General features: G+C 42.6%; 1 protein-coding gene across 1 annotated transcript in view; it reads left to right on the forward strand.

Moving 5' to 3' along the window:
- The first annotated feature begins 7,869 nt into the window (after positions 1-7,869).
- The window catches only part of ZNF704 (zinc finger protein 704), a 242,054-nt gene continuing 228,816 nt past the window's right edge, over positions 7,870-21,107 (forward strand). Inside the window, exon 1 of the mRNA XM_030794936.1 lies at positions 7,870-8,464. Within this exon, the coding sequence (XP_030650796.1) occupies positions 7,952-8,464 (513 nt within the window). The 5' untranslated portion in view covers positions 7,870-7,951. The remainder of the gene's footprint in view (positions 8,465-21,107) is intronic.

The following is a 21,107-nucleotide window of genomic DNA, read 5'->3' on the forward strand; positions in this document are numbered from 1 at the left end:
TGCTATGAAGAGTTTTTACTCTTTATTTTTAAATTAACTGTAATATTTGAATACATTCTTTTTTTTGTTATTATTTTTGAGACAGAGTCTCAGTCTGTTGCCCAGGCTGGACTGCACTGGCACTAGCTATCTCAGCTCACTGCAACCTCCGCCACCCAGGTTTAAGTGATGCTCCTGCCTCAGCCTCCTGAATAGCTGGGATTACAGGTGCCCACCACCATGCCTGGCTAATTTTTGTATTCTTAGTAGAGATGGGATTTTGCCTTGTTGGCCAGGCTGGTCTTGAACTCCTAACCTCAGGCGATCTGCCCACCTCGGCCTCCCAAAGTGCTGGGATTACAGGCATGAGCCACTGAGCCCTGCCCATTCTTTTTAACAAGGCAAAAAAATAGGGAAAGTGGGAGACTTCCTTTGCCTCCTCCCTGAAGCCTGTTCACCTCCCCAGAGGTTAGCAGGTATCCTATGGAGGTTTCCTCATATCCTTCTGAAATCACACTATGTATTTTTTTCATGCTATGTATTAATAGATGTATATAGTATATTTTGTAGGGTGTTTTAGACACAAATGAGATTGTTGTAAAAAAGTATTTTATAGCTTGTTCTTTTCACTTAAAAATACGAGTCCTTTCCTCCTTTCTCTCTTAGCACACAGTGACTTCCCTCACTCTTTGTAGTGGCTGCATAGTGGTTTGTACATCGTCAAAGACTTCTTTTTAAATCATTCTCATTTTGATGAATATTTATGCTGTTTTCAATACTTTGCTATTAAAACCAGTGCTGCAATAAGTATCCTCTCTGTATTCCTTTGTGCCACTAGGCACAGTGTTCCTCTAAGATGAATAACTAGAAATGGAATTGCTGGTTTCAACTGGCAACTGCATTGCACACACTGAAATAGTAAATATGTGTTACATAAAAAAGAAAGCAAAGCTACCATTTAACACTCACTAAAACAAAACCTAAGTCTTTGACAAGCATGACAGATACTGCAGCAGAATACAGCCATGTGATGGATACATACAACAGCATACTCATACTCTCAGTAACCCTGAATAGTATCAAAGCTTTAGAATTTCCACAAGCCTGGTAAGTAAATATTATATCTAAGTGTTTTAATAACACTGAATTATTTGCATGTTGCTGCATATTAATTCTTGATTTTATGTTGATAATATTTTCTATCTTTCACCTACTTTAAAACTTTTTAATGGTGTCTTTTGTGAAAAAGTCTACAAGTTTTTTGTGATCATGTATCACCTTCTTGCTATGGCCCTGACTTGGTATCAAGTTTAAAATGGCTATCATTCCCTAGAGGTTATAAAAATATTCATGCATATATTCTGCTAATATTTTTACGATTTATTTTTACCCTACTAGCTCCACAAACATCTACAAGTTATATACCACCATGTGTGAAAGAAAATCTGTCATTATGAAATTAAGTGGAAAAATAATGTGAGACAAAAAGGATGATGCACAGACAAGAAATGAAAATAAATATACCAAAAACAATTACAGGGGTTATCTTTGGGTAGGGAGGTTAGATGTGATTTTTATCCCTTCTACAAATTTGTATGTTTCAGATTTGTGATAGTATTCATTATATTTATAACATATGGTGGCCTTTTATGTTCTTTTTCTGCTCAACACAGTAATCATTCTTTTTCTCTTTACGTGGTTTGGTGCAGGCCATCCATCACAGCCATCCACCCTTGGCCACAAGTGTCCACTCATGATTCAGATGGGCCCATCCAGAAATCATTCACTGGGATTTTTCCAGCTGATGCACATAGCAAAGAGTTCCCCTGCACCTGTTCACAAGGTGGACAAGTGTGTGGCCAGAGCTGCCTGTGGATCTGGCTCTAGTCAGCCAGATAATGAAATAAATGTCACACACACTCTGAGAGAGAGAGAGAGAGAGAGAGAGAGAGAGACAGAGAGAGAGAGAGAGACAGAGAGAGAGAGAGAGAAGGAGAGAGACAGAAGAGAGAGACAGAGACAGAGACAGAGACAGAAAGACAGAAGACCACACATCACTTAAGGCCCCATATCTAATTTTCCCAAGCTCAGTTTCATGTGTGGTTGAATTACCCAAGCTGATAAATTCCTCTTCTGCCCTGTTCTTTTTCTTTAGTGTGAGTAGGATTGCAGTTACTGACACCAGAAGGGACTTGCATGAAAAAAGCTGTAAGAAAAGGAAGATGGAGAGAAAAGCCTCAGAGATACGAAAATATCATTAGTAGGAAATAATTATACATCTTAGATTGAACAATTATCAGTTTGTGGAAAGGGAGGTTAATATAAATAATAAAACATAGAAAATACTTGGTTCATGGCTGTTAGGCATCTTATTACTGAAGAAATAACTAGCAAAGTAAGGAGGTTTTTATTTCTTAAAACAAGAAAATGCATAATTTTATAATTTCTGTACTCCCAACAAAGCAGGGAAGCTCATGAAATTAAGGGTGATGTTGTTAGGAATAGAGATGGCAGTCCTAAGATACAGACAGCACCTAGAATTGGCTTAAAAGAGACACCCAATCCCAGCACTTTGAGAAGCTGAGGTGGGTGGATCACTTGAGCACAGAAGTTCAAGACCAGTGTGTAGATAGTGAAACCCTGCCTCTACTAAAAATACAAACAAACAAACAAACCTCCAAAAACTAGCTGAGCATGGTGTTGCATGCCTGTGGTCCCAGCTACTCTGGAGACTGAGGTGGGAGGATAGCTTTAGCCAGGAGGTAGAGGTTGCATGATCTGTGATTGAGCCACTGCACTCCAGCCTGGGCAACAGAGTGAGACCCCATCTCAAAAAAAAAAATTGACATGCATTTCTTAATATACACACTAGACTCCATTTGTGGATTTTAATAATGGGTATTTGGCTTAATCTTAAAACAGACTTCAAGTTGACATTTTATATCATGGAACTTGAGAGTTAAAGTGAGAGAGCTCCTTGGGGAGCACAACTCATTCATACTAGAGTTGTGAACTCTGCAGAGATCAGAGGACTTAACTAGTGTTCCATGGCTAATAATCCCCATAGTATGATTCAACTCAAATCTCTGGAATCTCAGTCCAGCGTTCTATTTATTGCCTCTCAAGTGCCAGTATGAGATGACTAAACTGATCAGGAAACAACAAAGACAAAATTGCACCTACTGGAATAGTAAATATGTGTTACATAAAAAAGAAGGCAATGCTATCATTTTAACACTCACTAAAAAAACCATCTAAGTCTTTGAGAGGTATTGTAAGGAACTAGTATTTTGAAAGTACTGTGTGTTTTGAAAGAGAGTTTAAGTTAATTGCTCATGGAAGAAACATTTATCTGGGTGGAGATTATGCTTGACTTAGACAGGCTTTCAGCCTGAAGGTTGTAATAGACGAGTTATTCTCTTAACCTTAATCTATTTTTCATACGGTGGGATGACAGTCATCAAATGAAATCATTTTTAAGTTTCCCAGAACTGTGGAAAAACTAAGCTAATCTTACTTTCATAAGCTTTTTAAAGGGCAAAATTTTACTTTTACTTTTAAAATAATTTTTAAAAGCAGCTACTAATCTCAACAAATCCAACTATTAAAGTTTCACAAGGACAAAAAAGAACCACCACCAGTGAGTACAAATTTGTTATGTTTTGTTCTGGCTATGGTTATACCTCTGGATTTTGGAAACATAATTATTTTGCTGAGTCTTAAATTAAAAAAAAAAACTGAACATAATGTCAAATTGAGCCTGATTTTCTTTCTTTCTTTTTGATACATGTAAAAAAAATGCTTTAGGTACCTTTAGGGCTCAGAACTCAAAGGTTTAAGAATCACTGGGGATCTGAAGAAACCAGACAGGAGCCAGCCAGCTACTATGTGGTTAGGGAGTGATGCTCACTCCAAAGCCTACTCTTGTTCTTCCTCAGCAGTGCTTCTCAAACTGTTCAACCAAAGCACATGGACAGTAGGGGACAATGGATTCTATCTGCAGGAAGAAGACAGAGTCCAAGGCTGCGAGTTTTCATTCAAAGTTCACACTAAACTTCACACTACTCTTATGTCTGTTTTAATATAAAGAAATACGCTTTGAAATGCACATTTCTTTATACTAAACCTCCAGCACCTTCTACCCCTCCTTTCCTTTTTCTCTTACTTTTTCACGTAGACACTTAATGCCTCCACAAAATCATATTGTTCACTTATCTTCTTTGATTGTTGTCTGCTCCCTCCCCCAGGGAGGGTTATTTTGTTCACTGCTGCACACCAGCACCAAGAACAAGACTTGGCACTTGTCACGACTCAATAAATCCATGCAGAATGAACGATGAAATGTTTTAGATGAGGATGTGTTCAATCCAACTGTCCTGGAGGGGCTCCTTTATCCCATGGCTCAGAGGCACACTTTCTCATCCTGAGTGGCAAGCGCTCCCAGTTTTGGAAGAAAAAAATGTGTTACACTTAGGGAACGTGGAGGAAAGCAGCAGCAATGACTCTTCACCACTTGCTTGGCATCACGAGATATTTTTTGACTTCTGAGCCCATGTCATGCATGTAGTGTGTCATGTGCCCATATCATGAGCTCTTTTCTTGATTCCTGATGAATTAATTTAATTTTATTCCCACTAAGTGTCCTCTGATTTAATAAGGGTGGTCTTCAGTAGCCTGCACTTGCCTAGACAATGCTGCTCTCCCTGCCTGAACAGATCCTTCTCATCCCTCAAAGTCCAGCTTGGGTGAAACCTCTTTTTTGACATTAGCCTTCATTTAATGGTTTGAAAACCAAGGCCAGCTCTTTTTTTTTTCTCCATTCAGAGGCAGCCTTTCCAGCAATGTGGGGCCAGGGAATGGATGTGTATGAGGTCTATTGAAGTGGCCTAAGAGAAACAATAAGCTGATTTCAAAGCATATACAGCAATTTTAAAAGAATGTACAATAGTGTATCATCTTCCACTAAGTCACAAATGCCAATCACCAATTCATTTAACTCCGTATTTCCTCTAGGTTCTCAGGAAAACATTTACTTTCTTTCATCTATAGCAATTTTAGGCACAAAAAAGCTACATGCTTGGCCTGACCATGGTCCTTCGATGACAAGTTGTTGGTCTTTAAAAGCACATTTTGCTAGTTACTGACACTACTGAGCTTACTTAAAAGAGAGCTACCTTGTTATTCTCTGAGAGTATCCCAAGCCACCTTGTTTACCTACCATTACAATGTTTAGTATGATAAGCCCTCATATAAACCCTAGCTTGTCCCAGGCACTCTTGTAAGCTGATTGCATTTATTTACTCATTACTCTGCAAAACAGCTTTACTACTATGATCCCCATTTCACAGATAAGGAAACAGGCACAGAAAGAGGATGAGTAAAAGTAAAGCTGGTAAGTTCCAGAGTCAGGATTCGGACCCAGGTGCTCCTGAGACCATGTGCCTAACTACTAGCCAGCTTGCCTCACACCTTTGTCCTCCTCCACCTTCTCCATACCTGTCTGCCCACCCCTTGCCCCGATCTTTCCTTTTCATGGCCAGAGAAAGATCCTGCTGCCTCACTCTAAAATCATCTCCCAAATCAACGAAGCTAAATTTCTTCCAATTGGGATGAAACCACCTTAATGTTCTTTCTTCATTCTTTGCACACTCTAGCTGATACAGATTATTCACTTCTTGGCTAGCCCCTGCTATTCCATGCTTTGATCAGACACACCCATCTCTTAATGTTGTTTTCTTCTCTCTGAATTCCTGAAGAGAATATTTACAAATATAAAGTCCAACAAGAAAATGGTGTGATCTAAATAGGGTTTGGGAAACATAAATCTGGTGGTGGCATCTGAGGAGGGAAAGGAAGGGTGTGTGGGTGAGAAAATGGGTGTGTAGAACTGTTAGAAACTTTCACTTTTGAAGTCACAAAATACTGTAAGAGCTTTGGGAATGGAAAGGAAGGGGTGGATTCAAAATGCATTTTAGAAAGAACAATGGGTTGGACTTGTGGGCAATTGCCTCTAGGGATAAGGTAGAGAAGGGAGTTAAAATGATACCACAATTTTGGGCTCAAATGATTATAATGAGAGTGTCATCACCTGAAATAGGTACATCAGGAAGCTAATCTGATTCAGAGAGAACAAAAAGTTCATTTTAGAATCTTTGTCATCATCCCTGTTCAACAGTTGGAAGCCACCATAAGTGAGCATTTAATGAGCCCCCTTCAAGTGTCTAACAGAGCATATGGTGTTAAATGTCCAACAATAATTAGCTGAAGGGGAATACACCTTTTATTCTGGCCCCATGGAGGTGCCTACCAGGGTGTTTGATGCATAAGATCTTCCCCAGCCCTCTTCTACAGGAATGGAATTGTGGGTATGATTTGAATGTAAGAAATACGACTTAAGGCCGGGCACGGTGGCTCATGCCTGTAATCCCAGCACTTTGGGAGGCCGAGGCAGGCGAATCACCTGAGGTCAGAAGTTCAAGACCAGCCTGGCCAACATGGTGAAACCCTGTCTCTACGAAAAATACAAAATTAGCACGGCATGGTGGAGTGCGCCTTTAATCCCAGGTACTCAGGAGGCTGAGGCAGGAGAATCGCTTGAACCCAGGTGGCAGAGGTTACAGTGAGCCGAGACCATGACATTGCACTCCAGCCTGGGCAACAAGAGCGAAACTCCATCTCATAAATAAATAAATAAATAAATAAAAATTAAAATAAATAAAAAAGAAATACCACTTACTACATAGCCTACCCCACACAATAGCAAATATATTTTCTTTGTCACACCTAAAAATCGGCAGAAAACGGCAAAATTAGTCATGTGTATGTATGTGCTTGATTTCCAGATTTGGTCTTACTTCATATTAATTTCTTAAGTAACCAACTCAAACGATCTTGAACTCCCACCCGTTTGTTTCTTCAAAGTCCTGAACAATGCCAGAAAAGAGTCTACAGATCAGACAGTGCAAACAGAAAGCTTCTTGGAATTCAGCCATTATAATCAGGCACTCAAGGTAGAATAGCAGGAGTAAAAGCTGAAAGACCTACACACTCAGCACTGAGCCAAGGCAGCTCAATCGCTGGGCCTAGAGTGGTGCGTTCAAAGAGTGTGAGATTGGTAGACAATCGCTCATGAAACAGTATTTCTAAAATCTAAGCGACTCTGATGATTCATATTAGGAATTCATCCCAAACCTCAGATTGGTACACCTTCCTTGATTTCATACAAGCTCAGAAGTAGCTGCCATGCACATCAGTGACCATTAAAATGACTTGTAGCAAATCTCTACGTTCAAAGTCTAACTTTGACAGACAACCTTACTTCCAGCGAAGTCTACTCCCCTCCCTCCGGAGGGAAGAATGGGCTGCGGTTAAGCGTTTGCCCTGGTGTCAGGGCCAACTGCTTCGAAGCGCCAGACTTTCGGAGACTGTGGGTAAGAGAAAAAAAAAAAAATCCAGTCCGGGTTTTGTCTGAGCGGGGGGACCGGAGGGTTGTGAGGAATGGCTCGCGAAGAGGGGGGCGGTGGTGGAAAACACACAACACAAACAGCTCGCGCTGAGGCACGGCAGCGGTAGGCCCGGAGCGCGCGGGCGCAGCCGGCCTGGAGAGGCGCGCGCGGGCTCGGCCGCCGGCCGCATGGAGCGCAGCGCGGCCCGCGGCTCCCGGGCGGCGGCGGCGGCGGCGGCGGCGGAGGCGGCAGCGCGCCTCTCGCTCACACCCACCCCCGCCCGCGGCCGCCGCGCCGCCCCGCCGTAGCCGCCGGCCGCCGGCGTCCCCGCCGGCCGGTCCAGCGAAGGCGGCGCCCGCGCCTCTGCAGCCAGTGGCAGCCGCGGGTCCTGGCCGGCGGCTCCTGCAGCCCCTTGCGGCCCCGAGTCCCCGGCCCTGCGGCCACAGCGGCCACTGGCGGAGGCAGAGGAGGAAGAGGAGGTGACAAACTCCGGCCCCGCGCCGCGGCCCGCAACCCCGCGCTCAGGCATGCAGGCGCGGCGTCTAGCCAAGCGCTCCAGCCTGGGCAGCCGCCGGGGGGGCGCCGCGCTGCAGCCGGCCGGGCCGGCGCCCGCGCCCGCCAAGGAAGCCGCCCTACCCGGGCTCCCGCCCCCTGTCCCGGGCCCGGCCCCGGCGCCCGCCCCGGAGAGCTGGAGGCCGCCGTTGCCACCGCCGCCGCCGCGCAGCGCCGGGACCGGCCCCCCTCGGGCCACCGGGGCCGCCGCCGCCGCCGCCGCCGCCTCGTCGCCGGTGCTGCTGCTTCTAGGGGAGGAAGACGAGGACGAGGAGGGCGGGAGCAGGCGGCGGAGGGGGCTCGGGCGTGTGGAGGAGAAGCCCCGAGGGGGCGCGGAGGAGGAGGATGACGACGAGGAAGAGGAAGACGAGGAGGTGGTCGTCGAGGTGGTGGACGGCGACGAAGACGACGAGGACGGCGAGGAGCGTTTCGTGCCCCTCGGACCCGGCCGCGCAGTCCCCAAGGGCCCGGCCCGCGGCGCGTTGAAGGTGCGTGTTGGGCGCGGTGGCGCGCATGGGACCCGCCGGCCCGGGGAGGGAGACGGGCCCGGGCCCCGGGCCCCGGGCCCCGGGGCGAGGCGCCTGGCCGAGGCCGGTCAGCGGCGCCGGGGAGAGACCCGGCAGGGAGGGGTGTGTCAGGCGGCGCGGGCGGCCGCGCGGGGCAGCGCGAGGAACTGTTGATTTGCCTGCGCCTCGGGCCCCTGCGTCTCTCCCAGGCGGCCGCTCCCCCTTTCCTCAAAGGCCGTGTCGGGTTTGTTGTTTGGTGTGGGTGCCGGGAAAGGGCGCTTCTCCCCGGTGAGGTGGGGAACTTGGGTGATGGGACCACGGAGGCGCCGGTTCGTGCCCGGTGGGGACGGGTGAGGCAGGGGAGAGTGAGATTTTATTCTACCCCAAGGAAGGAGTGTCCCCTTCTCCTTATTTTGAGGGCTGTTCAAGCTTATTGAAACCAGAAAGCGGTGTTTCTTGTCAATCTGTCAGCCCCTTCTTCCACCCAAGAGCAATTGTTGATGAGTTTCCATCACAGGCGCTTGTGAGAGAACCGGTAAACCCAGTACAGCAAAAACCAAGCCCTTGGTTTCTACATGCATTTTGCTAGCAGTTTTTGGCGTTGACCCTCGCCCTCCCGTGTTTCCACTCGACATCGTTTAGCGTTTGAGGTTTTTTTCCCTCCTCAAAATTGCAAATGAGAAAAAAAGAGGAAACCAGGAAAAGGGGGTGGGGGGTGGCATTTAAAATGGATGTGAGTTTCTGCTGAGAATTCTAGCGAAGTCCCCTGTGCACTGAAGCGCCGAGAGATTTTTCCGTTTGTGTATCTTCAGGAGATAAGGGGTTTATTATTACACAACTGACTGGTTGGGCTTTCAGGCTTGCTATTGGACAAAGCAAACCACGTTGAGATTCATGTACGGTGTATGTTGCTAAGAAGTTTTGAGGGCAGCAAGTGGTAAGCAATGGAGTGAGTGATTTTTCTCAAGAGTGGTTTTTAAAATCAGCTGAATAACATTTTACCAGAGTTTTCAGAAGGTATTGGTATTTCAGGAAGAAAAAAAATTCATGAACAGGTGAGCTTAATAGTTAGAGACCACTAAAAAAAGCTTTGGGGGCTCACAAAAAAAAGCTCCTCAAAGCTTGAAGTTGCATTTCCAAAGAAATGTTGAACATCGGCAATTAGAATAGCCCCAGAGTAGATGTGGGCAGAAATTTATTTCCCAGACCACCCTGGAAGTACCAGCTCTGGGAGTGAGAAATTTTCAGCAAATAGTCATTTGGGATGATAGTTTTTGACAGCTGCTTGTTGAAATCCAAACCGTGACCACATTCATTACCATGGTCTGTTGAAAAGCCTGCATTGTATGGCTACAGGATATAGCTGGGTTTGAAATGAAGTCACATGGTGTCAGTGACATTGAATAACAAGAGTAGTGACTCCTTAGCATTTTTGTCCAGAAATACTGAAAGTGTGTCTTGTGGTTTGAGTAGTGATTGCATAATTTGTGATAGAAAAAATAATAATTTATGCTGTGATGAAAACAAGCTTAATATAGGAAAAAAATCCATAAAAACAATAATGAGTGTGATAATTCACTTGATCAATAAAGATTTTTCACATCTTCAAATAAATTTCCTTTAAATTCTTTCAAAATATTCTTCATTTTATAACACTTTCATTTGCCCACAACTTCAGAAATTTACACAGAAGGTTGGAGTCATTTGAGGTTTGTCTTTTAAATTACTCTTTTAAAGACACTGTATCTGAAGAGATTTTATAATGGAATATCACTAGATAATTTTATTATAATGCATATACGAATGTTAACATCATATATATTCATGCATTCATTTATTCAACAAATATTTATTGAACACCTACTATGTGCTAGCAGCTATTCTAAAACATAGCAGTGGACACTTTCCTGATGCTCACATCTAGTGAGAGGCATCATAGCAACAATCAAATACATAGATGCAGATGTACATGCATAAGCAAGAATAACACTTCAGATTGTGGTGTGTCCTGTGAAGAAAGTCATGATATCTTAGAGTTTTAAAGGAAGAAGAGAAAGCTACTGTGGGTGAGATCTCTCTGAGGAGGGAACATTTGACCTGAGATATGAGACATTTCACATGGGAAGATCTTTCCAGGCAGAGGGAGTAGCAGTTGCAAGTCTTGAGGTGGAAAGGAGAAAAGGGTGAGTGTGGCTGGAACTTGGTAGGTGTAGGTATGAGATATGTCAAAGAGGCTGGGAGGTGCCTGCAAAGAGAGCCTGGTGGGCCCTTTAAAAGGATAGTGAAAGCTTTGAAAAGTTTTAAGCAGTAAAGTCTTACAAGGTAATTTGTAGTTTTCAAAAGATCCATGCTTTGTGGAGGACAGCAGTGGAGGCAGGGAGGCCAGTTGGGTGGCTGTCACTACGCAGACCAAGGGAGGGAGAGGGCAGCTTGAAGTTAGAGATTGGCAGGAATTGGCAAATTCAGAATCTATTGTGAGGATCAGCCTACAAGAACTTGTGGATGGGTTGGTTGATGGGTAATGAAGGAAAGAGAGGAATCCAGGATGAGACCATGATGTAAATGTTGGTTGAAGGTACCATTTACTGAGATTAGGAAAACCGAGAGAACAAAAATCAAGTTTTCTGTTTTCTGCATGTGAAGTCTGAGATGACTATTGGACAACCAGGTGGAAGGTCTGGTTAGGCAGATGGTGGTGAGACGGGGAATGGATAGGAGAGGTCAGGGACAGTGGGAGGAATTTGAGCGACATCGGTATGTTAATGTCATGTAAAGCCTGGGGGCATTAAGGGAGTGCAGGGGGCCAAGAGAGGAGAGCCTGGGGCCTGATTCGGGGCACAACACTATTTAAGTTTGGGCATAAATGGAGAAGCCAGCAAACACTATTGAGAAGCAGCAGCCAAATAAGTAGAAGGAAAACTAGAAAATCTAAAGTCCAATAAGCCAAGAGTAGAAATAGTTCCAAAAAGTGGGTGGGGAGTAATGAACTGTGTTGAATGCTGCTGAGATATAGAATAAGAAAGAGAGAGAGAGAGATGTTCATTTGGATTAGATAAGATGGAACTTACTAGTATCCTTGACGAGAAGTTTCAGTGATATGCTTGGAGTAGGCTAAGCAGCCAATGAGAGGTGAGGACAGAGGGACACATGAAAAACTCTTGACAAGTTTGTTGGAAAGGAGAACAAAGAGGAGGAGGAATAGCTGGAAGGCCTATGGCCTAGGTTTTTTTAAAAGATGATGTTGTGGGAAGTCAGGGACTTTGGGATACAGTAGACCCTAGTGTTATGACTAGAGCATCATGGGAATTATGTGGAAGAGGGGATATTAGTTTTCTATTGTAGTGTAGTGTAACAAATTACTACACTTTTTTTTTGCTTTAAAACAGTTCTTAGAGTTTCTGTGGGTTAGGAGTCTAGGCTCAGCTTAACTAGGTTTGCTGTGAAGAGTCTCACAAGGCTGCAGTCAGGGTGCTACATGGGTTGAGTTCTCATCTGAAGGCTTGACCAGGGAATAATTAACTTATAAGCTTACATAGATTGTTGGCAGAATTCATTCCCTTGCATTTGTAGGACTGAGGATCCTAGCTTCTTGCTGACTATTGGTTGGAAGTTGGTCTCAGCTTGTAGAGCTCCTCTCCTCCTCCCCTTTCCTACTTCCTGCTGTTCTTTGTCACATGGGCCTCCTTAGCTTGGCCTCTTACTTCATCAGGCCAGCAAGGAGAATCTTAGAGCCTGCCTGCCAGCAAGATGGAGCCTTGCATAATGCAATGTAGTCAGGAGGAATAGGCCAGCAACTTGGCCATATTCTGTTGGTTAGAAGTAAGTCACAGGTTCCACCCACAACATAAGGAGAGGGAATTTTACAAGGGTATAAACACCAGGTGGTGAGGATCATTGAGGGGTCATTTAGGGAGGAACCAAAGATGTAGAGAAAAGAGAAAAAACTACAGGAGGAAAGTCCTTGGAAAGCCTTAGGGAGGGAATCTGAAACCCAAGTAAAGGGCTGGCCTTTGGGAAACTTCCTCCATTAGATTGGAGAGAAGATGGAGAACATGAGTCCAGATGTGGGTATATTTTCTATATTGGGTGATGATCAGATGATAGTAGTTTTCTGATGGCTTCTGTTTTCTCCATGTAGCAGAAAGGAAGGTCATTAGCTGAGGGTGAGGCAGATTTGAAGTAAGAGCTGAAGGCATTGAGAGCAGATGTGCTAGGGAGATGAATAGAGTTGCCAGACAGTATCAAGGACCCAACTGAGGTTTGTGATTCCGCATTTATAGTTCAAGTAGTCTGTCTGGGTATGTGATTTTCCCAACTTTATTCCATGGCCTCATGCATAGAGTAATATAATAAAAATAATCCCAGCTAAATTTATTGAGTGCTTACCAGAGCCAGCACAAATCCAAGTGTACAGTCTCATTTGAATTTCATTACATATCCTTGAGTCAGGCATTATTGTTATCAGCTTCATTCTACAGAAGGGATGAGCAACTTATTTAAAGATAAAAAGCTGTTAGGCGTTAGAGCAGGGGTTTGAACCCTGCACGGTCAAACCCCAGAGGTAGCACCCACATGCATTACACTACATTGCCTCTTGTAGAGAAAGTGGAGGGCTGGATTCAGCAGAGGTGGGGTTTAGCCTGATGGGTGAGCAATAGAAAGAAAGAGATGGAATTATTATTGAGAGAGTTGGCAAGTGTATGATGATAGACTGAGTGATATAAGAAAAGTGAGGGCAGGAGGGAGTGAGGGAAGGCAGAAAAATCATGTGTCAGTGGGTTGGAGAAAACAAAGGATAAGCCAAAAAATCAATAAAAGAATGGGAATGAAATCCACGACACTTTGGGTTCTGCAATAATATCAATGCAAACAAATATTTGTTGGGTATTTGTGAGACAGGAACTTTACTAAATGCTTTATAGGAAGGAAGATCTTATGAAAATTTATGACTTGGGAATCAGTATGGCTCCCATTCTCCATCTGATGATGCTGACTTGAGGTGAAATATCACACTCCAGTATGTGGCCACAAGTGGGGAGCATGGGTTCACATCCATAGCCTGTGCTTTTAATCACTGAACTGGCATCTTTCTATATGTATTGGGATTTATGTGCCCATTTATTTCCAGGAAGATTTGGGAGGGCTGAGGAAACAGAGAAATAGATGCTACTAAGTATCTGAGATTTGTTGCTTGATTACTCTAATGGATATAATGTGGGCTTTAAATGAGATAAGAGAAACTTTGTATTACATTATTTTCAATTTCTGATCAAAAGAAGCTTAGGCATTTATCTGCAGTGGTAACAGTCCTGAACACACAAACCCCTCCCTACTCCCCTGCCTACCACCAACTAACCACTGGGCCCCTGTATAAGGAGCACTACCAAAAAACCAGAAAAGAAAGAAACAAACACACAAACAAACAGACAAAAAACAAAGGCACTATCAAACATAAGAAGGATACAATAAGTTGTTACTCAGTGAAGGGAAAACAGTAGCGAGGCTGAGATAACAAGCACAGGACTGTGCTCTGCAATCCTGTGCAACAGTTTAGGGATAAGAACACAAGAATCTAGAGGGCTTGATAATTTGCTAGTGTAATAGATTTATGAAAAGCTTGGACACAAAAGACTGCTAGAAGCCTACCAAGATTTTAACTATTGAAAAACTGCAGAAGAAAGGCTTTTAAATGAGATAATATATGTTCCCACTTTCAGTGCTCAGTAAATATTAATTGAATGGAATCTGCTTCCTCTGTGCCAATTCTTCAGGGATGGTTAACACAGCTATTAGACTATCTCTTGAATATCAGATGACTTTAAGAAGCCTTTGGCAGGAACTGTGCAGCAAACACTGAATTCCAATTTGCTAACAAGTATGTGTCTTGCAAATGGTCTGTGTTGGCTCGAGCAAAAGGCATATGCTTAAGATACCAGACAAAGTTGTCATTCATTGAATCGTAGACTGCTGGAGTTGGAAGGCAAACAGATATTATCTAGTAATCCAGTACTTTCATTTGACCACTGAGGGCACTGACTATGCAGGGTGGTATGCCTGGTCCATCTGGGGCTGCTAGCAAGTTTGCTGCTGCCGTGATTTGTGCCCTGGTCTGCCAACCCCAATTTATTGTCCTCACTTCTGGGTTAGTTTCTTATGCCCAGGAATGATCTACAGCTCACTCACTTAGAGTTGTGGGTTGAAAATCCACAATTTTCTGAAGTGGTCTACTACTTACTGCTTATCAACTTCTATTTTTGGAATACTTGTCTTTTGTAAAGTACCTCAGCTAGAGGTGGACTTACATGTGGCTGTGGTGTGACGGATGGAACCCTCTGTGAATCCTCCCTGGGCCAGTCCCCACTCCTTGTGAGCTTTTCAAGGGACACGTATACACAGAGGATAACAGATGAGAAAAGAGCCCCATTTCATTGGAAAGTGAGTGCCCATCATCCCTGGTGTGGTGCTGATAGTAAACTTGCCTAGAAGATGTCATTACCAGTCAACTGTTAGAGCCACTTCTCCTTCACCAGCATTTTACTACTGGTTGACCATGGAGGGCCCCATAACACAAGCATTAGAGAAAAGAAGAGAAAGAGCAAGAAGTCAAGCCCTACCCTGAATCTGCTTACCCCCTGCCTCCTAGTAGGGAGGAGCCAAGCCAGGCCTGGTGAACCTGTAGTCCTAGCTACTTGGAAGCTTTAAGCCCAGTAATTCAAGGCCAGCCTGGGCAACATAGTGATACCCCATCTAACACAGCCTGGGAGAGCCACAGCCCTATGTGGGTTTGATCTTCTAAAGTTAGTAAGTCTGTCCCAGTTAGATTAATGTATCCCCCCTCCCCACAAGAGGGGCTTAGAGGAGTAATGGGAAAGGAGCCTTTCCCTCCCCATGTCATCGTATAACATCCACACTTCTGATGTGCATGAAACAATCAGCCTTGTTACAATGACTTGATATGTTTGCAGAAGTCAAGCAAACTTGACTTTTAGTTGCCCTGTGACATCTCTTAAGGTAAAAATGCATTATTTCTATTAGACTTTGTGAAATATTTGTGAATACAAGACGCTCATAACCAGCCAAATCTATGTTGTTGAAAAAAGGATGATTTTCTTTGGGTGTGCGGTCCATGTTTCTGCTCATTCCCTCTGTTAGGAGATATTTATTGAGCCCCACTGTTTACCAGGTTCCTGCTATACACACAGGATACAACAGTAAATAGGCCTTCCTCCACTTTCAGGGAGCCCACATTCTAACACATTCCTGCCAAGTCGTCTGTAAAGAGGTATGAAGTCGCTTTTCCTCTTTATCCCTAATGAGATCAAGATTAGATCTGCTCAAAGCCTTTTCTTAGCTACCACAATTTGAGGTGTAATTTTGAAATATACCTTTAAAACAACTGTAACCAAGTGATCCATATGAAGAAGATTCTGTGGTTTGGCCAGGAGGTGATTCCTGAATAGCTGGTTAAAAGATGAGTTTACATCACTGAATCTGGCAAATAACTCTAGTTGCTCTTATTTACTAGATGAAATGGAACAGAATATAACTCTGAAATATGTGTTCATAGAATTAGAATAATTGAAGTCTTACACTTCATTGAAGATACAGTTTTGGAAAAATCTAGAGTTACAATTTATATGTAGGAAACAAGCTTGACTCTAGAGTTTTCAAGGAGAGTCTGTAATGTTCAGACTCTCCTTGAAAGTCAGAACTTTGCAGTAACACACAAGGAGGGTTCGTTCATGTTGCAGAACACCATGGAGCCTTGAGGAGCAAAGAAGTAGTAGGGTGCTGCCTGGGCACTGCTCCATGGAGATCTCCGTGCCATACCTGACGGTCACCAGTGACAACGTTTGCTTTACATATGTTCTTGTCATAATGGAAGGTTAAATGAAAGTCATGTCTCCTCGATTCAGACTAACTGTACATGGCTAGTTGAAATAAGTGAATGTCAAAAGTGCTCCAACATTTTAAATTAAACCCAGTGTTTTAAAAGGTTGTATACCCTGAAATACCATCTGATAAAACTTGCAGAAAGGATAATTTTAGTTCATAAATGTGACCTTCATTGTTGGCACATCAGTGAGATGGGAGAGAACAGGCTGAGTCAAAGGAGATGATCCAGCTGCCACCACCCAGCTGTTACTTCTCTGTAGATCAAGAAGTGATGTGGCACAGGCTCTGGGTTCAAATTCTAGCTTCTCGACTCACTTGTTGCATGGCCACATCAAGTTACTTACTGTCTCTACGCTTTCATGTTATCTATAAAATTGGGATAATATGATTCCATCATTGGCTATCTTTTTTTAATATGGCCCAGAGACCTCCTGAAATTGGACATGGATGACAATTTATTTTGTTTTGGGATTCAGAAAGGAAACATTTGTAAAACTGTGCTCAAGGATCAAAAATCCTACAGTTATTTTGATTGTTACAACCTCCTTGTTAATGCTACCAAGGCATTTCAGAGAGTTGCTTCCTGAAGTGACTCCGTTCATCTGAACTCTGTGGTGTTCCATCATAATATGTGGTGAGCTATAATCTTCCCTTTCAGCTCAGGAAGCTGTGAGTCATTTATCTACTTGTGCAAAGAGGACAGAGACATCCTATCTCTTATGTTCATCAGTTTGTTCAGATCTATAGCTGTTATATTGGAGAAACCTGGCTGTTATCCAAAAGGGTAGGTTGGAAGAGGCTTACCACACACATTGAATATATTTCTTAAAGCTGCTATGGAAATAAAGTGATGTCACCTTCTACCTCTAATTTGCATGTGGCTGGAATCTCCGAGGCATGGGTTTGCCCTTCCTACCCTCCTGTGCATTAGTGTCTCAGACTTGTGATCTTGCTTGGTGAAGAAGTCATTCTTTGTTTTTTTGGGTAGATGGAAATGGGTGGCCCAAAGTGTACCTCTAAACTCATATCTCCTTGCTCCCACTATTAGGGAGATGTCTAGACACGGAGAAAAGGGCTTGGTAATTAATTGACTTCGGGAAATTCCACTTAAAAGTAGAGATACAATTTTTTTTTATTTTATAAAATATTTCAAACATAGAGGAAATTGGAAGAGTAATATAACACACACACACATATATATATATAAAAGTTACTGACTATGTATGCCAAGGGCCATTTTGAATTTCTAAGAGGATGAATGTAGATTGTGATATTTACATATTTGTTGGACTTTTTTTTCTAGAGCATCTTTCCTTTGGGATACAGTTTGGGAAATGTTGGTTTATAATTTATTTTCTTGTTGGGAAAGGCATGGATAAGTGTCTTATACCTTGAGATAAATAACTAAAACTGCATAATTAAAGAAATAAGTTGTCAAGGGAATTTCACAAGCACAAGGGAGGGTTAAAGTGTTGTAGTGGGTCATATAAGCTTTGACATATTTTTCCTCATAAAGCTGGTAACTCTTCAGTATTGAGTTTCTAAAAAAAGGGAGTATTTCCTGTGGTAAATTTTTACTTGTGTATCTGTGAATACCATTCTCGTGTGTGAAACTTAAAACTGGTAGAGAACACTACCTTTCTCAATAAATCAGTACCCACGATGGGTCTAGCGTGGAAGACAGGAGGGTGTGGGAAGTGTTGTTGTAACAGAATTTAAAAGTGCCAAGGGAGAAGAAATTCACAAGGTGTTTATATCCAGGAAAGTGTATTTAATAATGTTTTTTACATTCTCTAAGAAAAAAAGATTGAAAATATCAGGAGAGTCTCAATGAAAAGAACATACAAAAAGAACATACCAGGATTCTAGGACTGATACATTTTCTGTCAACACTATTGCTATTACAAGTAAAGGGATTAAGCACTTGTGAATGCTGATACCATGTATAATAACTCTTAATTGGATATTGTTCAACGTTTATTTCCATATTACCCAATATTTAGTGCATTGTAACTAATAGAAGGCCCTCATAGCCAACCTTACTTGATCTTCTTGATAACCTTGTGTAAAATAAGCCTCAGAGAAGAACAGAAGTTTCTGTTGAAAAATATATATGAAGAATTGTATACCAAATGATAGATATTTGTCAAACATTTCAGAAAACATTTGGGGACTAGCAGATTTTTTTAAATAATTGGAATTGGTACCTAAGCAACAATGGAAATTTAAGGAGAAAGAATATTTCGGAGTAAATTATAAATTAAAACAATGTGAAATACAGTTTTCATAGGTTGTCATAAATGCTTTCATGTAGTTTGTGCACGCTTTACAACTCAGCTGCAAGTGCTTACAGAAACTAATTTTTAATTTTTAACAAATTTTTTTTTTTTTTTTTTTTTTTTTTTTGAGACGGAGTCTCGCTCTGTTGCCCAGGTTGGAGTGCAGTGGCGCGATCTTGGCTCACTGCAAGCTCCGCCTCCCAGGTTCACGCCATTCTCCTGCCTCAGCCTCCGGAGTAGCTGGGACTACAGGCGCCCGCCACCGCGCCCAGCTAATTTTTTGTATTTTTTTTTCAGTAGAGACAGTGTTTCACCGTGGTCTCGATCTCCTGACCTCGTGATCCACCCGCCTTGGTCTCCCAAAGTGCTGGGATTACAGGCATGAGCCACCGCACCCGGCCAATTTTTAACAATTGTTTGCAAGTTTTTGAAAACGTTTTGATTGTCAGGTTCATAGACTTCTAACTCAAAACTAATGTAACAAAATATTATTAAAAGTGGAAATATTAGAAAGGGGATGTTAGAATTTATAAAAATAAATATCTAAAGAGTACCTATTTGAAAAAATGTAGTCTTGTTTTATCATATATTAGTTACAGTAAAAAATTATCAGAAAAGGGGGGGAAATGGACAACTGAGCCTATGTAAACACTGAACAAACACTGTAGCTTAGTGTGGGAAAGAGGAGGTGACAGTGGGGAGGGGGGGAATTTGAAGGGTTGACATGACCCAAGGTAGAGTTTATAGAAAGACAGCAAGGTCTCTATTTCTATTTGCATATCTTATTACATGAGTGGCTGGTGGGTGTTCAAGGGGCTCTGAAAATGTGCTTTTAGCCGTCTGCTGAGTGACAACAATTCTTTTAGGTCCTTATTCTTTTTTTTTTTTTTTTGAGATGGAGTCTCACTCTGTTGCCCAGGTTGGAGTGCAGTGGTGTGATCTTGGCTCACTGCAACCTCCACCTCCTGGGTTCAAGCAATTCTTGTGCCTCAGCCTCCCAAGTAGCTGGGATCATTTGACTAATTTTTTTTTTTTGATAGAGACGAGGTTTCATCATGTTGACCAGGCTGGTCTGGAACTCTCGACCTCAGGTGATCTGCCTGCCTCGGCCTCCCAAAGTGCTGGAGTGCTGGGATTACAGATGTGAGCCACTGTGCCCAGCCCTTTTTGCTCTTTATTCTGATTCAAAAAAGATATCTAAAAGAGATCTCTATTCAAATAGGTCTTCCTCTCAGCTGCCTGTATTGATTTTTGTCACTTGAATTTTTCTTGCACTCTAGCACAAGGTTATTTGGAAAAATTATCTTTATTTTTAAAACTATAATAGAAATGATGTAGTTTTCATTGTTTGTAAACTATGCCTAGCTTTATGTGTTAAATTGAGATACCTCAAATATCTTGGTTAAGTTCATTTACAAGTTAATGGTTTGATGTTTGAAAAAGTCATTTTTTCTACAAAAAATTAGCCAGATGTAGTGGCGGGTGCCTGTAATCCCAGCTACTCGGGAGGCTGAGGCAGGAGAATTCCTTGAACCCAGGAGGCAGAGGTTGCAGTGAGCCAAGATCGCACCACTGCACTCCAGCCTGGGCGACAAGAGTAAAACTCTGTCTCAAAAAAAAAAAAACAAAAAAAAAGTTATTTTTTCTATCTTGTTCAACGACATGGCTATTTTATTGAACTTTAGTAAACTTTGTGGATGGTGGTGTATTACTGAGATAGGATCGTATGGAGAAAGAAAAGATTCAGATTGAAAGGAGAATCAAAAGCTCTGTCTTAACCATGTTAAGTTTGACATACCTGTTAGACCTCCAAATGGAGATGTCAAGTAGGCTGGAATTCGGTGGAGAAGATGGAGCTGGAGATGGAAATTCAGAAGACACGGGCCACTAGATGATATTTAAGTGATGGGATTGAGGGAGCATACCAAGGGGTACAGCAAGTAGAGAAGGGAAGGTGACTGGGACTGAGCTCTGGAGCACTTCAAATGCAGTGCTGCATTTCTCTGTCTGTCTCTGTCTCTCAACAGTTTTATTGTATTTAATTCACATACCGTATAACTCTGAAAGTATACAATTGAGTGTTCTTTAGTATATTCACAGAGTTGTGCAGCCATCATCACAATCCAATTTTGGAACACTTGTGTCACCCCTGAAAGATAATCTGTACCCATTAGCATGCAACCACAGTTGCTTTGGCTTTTCAGTACCAATAAGACTTTATTCATTCATTGCATTTTTCAGGAAAAAAAAGAAGTGGAGGAAAGGAGAGGGTTAATGTGTTAGAAAACACTGGGGGAAGTAAGAGAAAGGAAGAATCCAGTACAGCAAAATCAAACATCCAATAAATATACTCCAGTGATGGGGTCGTCAAAGCTCAAGGGGGTTGTCTTCTGCAGTTCAGAAATAAGGGGAAATAAAAGACAAAAACAAGTTCTCATTTTCTTTCCTCA

This window comes from Nomascus leucogenys, chromosome 16 (assembly GCF_006542625.1).
Source record: "Nomascus leucogenys isolate Asia chromosome 16, Asia_NLE_v1, whole genome shotgun sequence".
NCBI classification, from domain to species: domain Eukaryota; kingdom Metazoa; phylum Chordata; class Mammalia; order Primates; family Hylobatidae; genus Nomascus; species Nomascus leucogenys.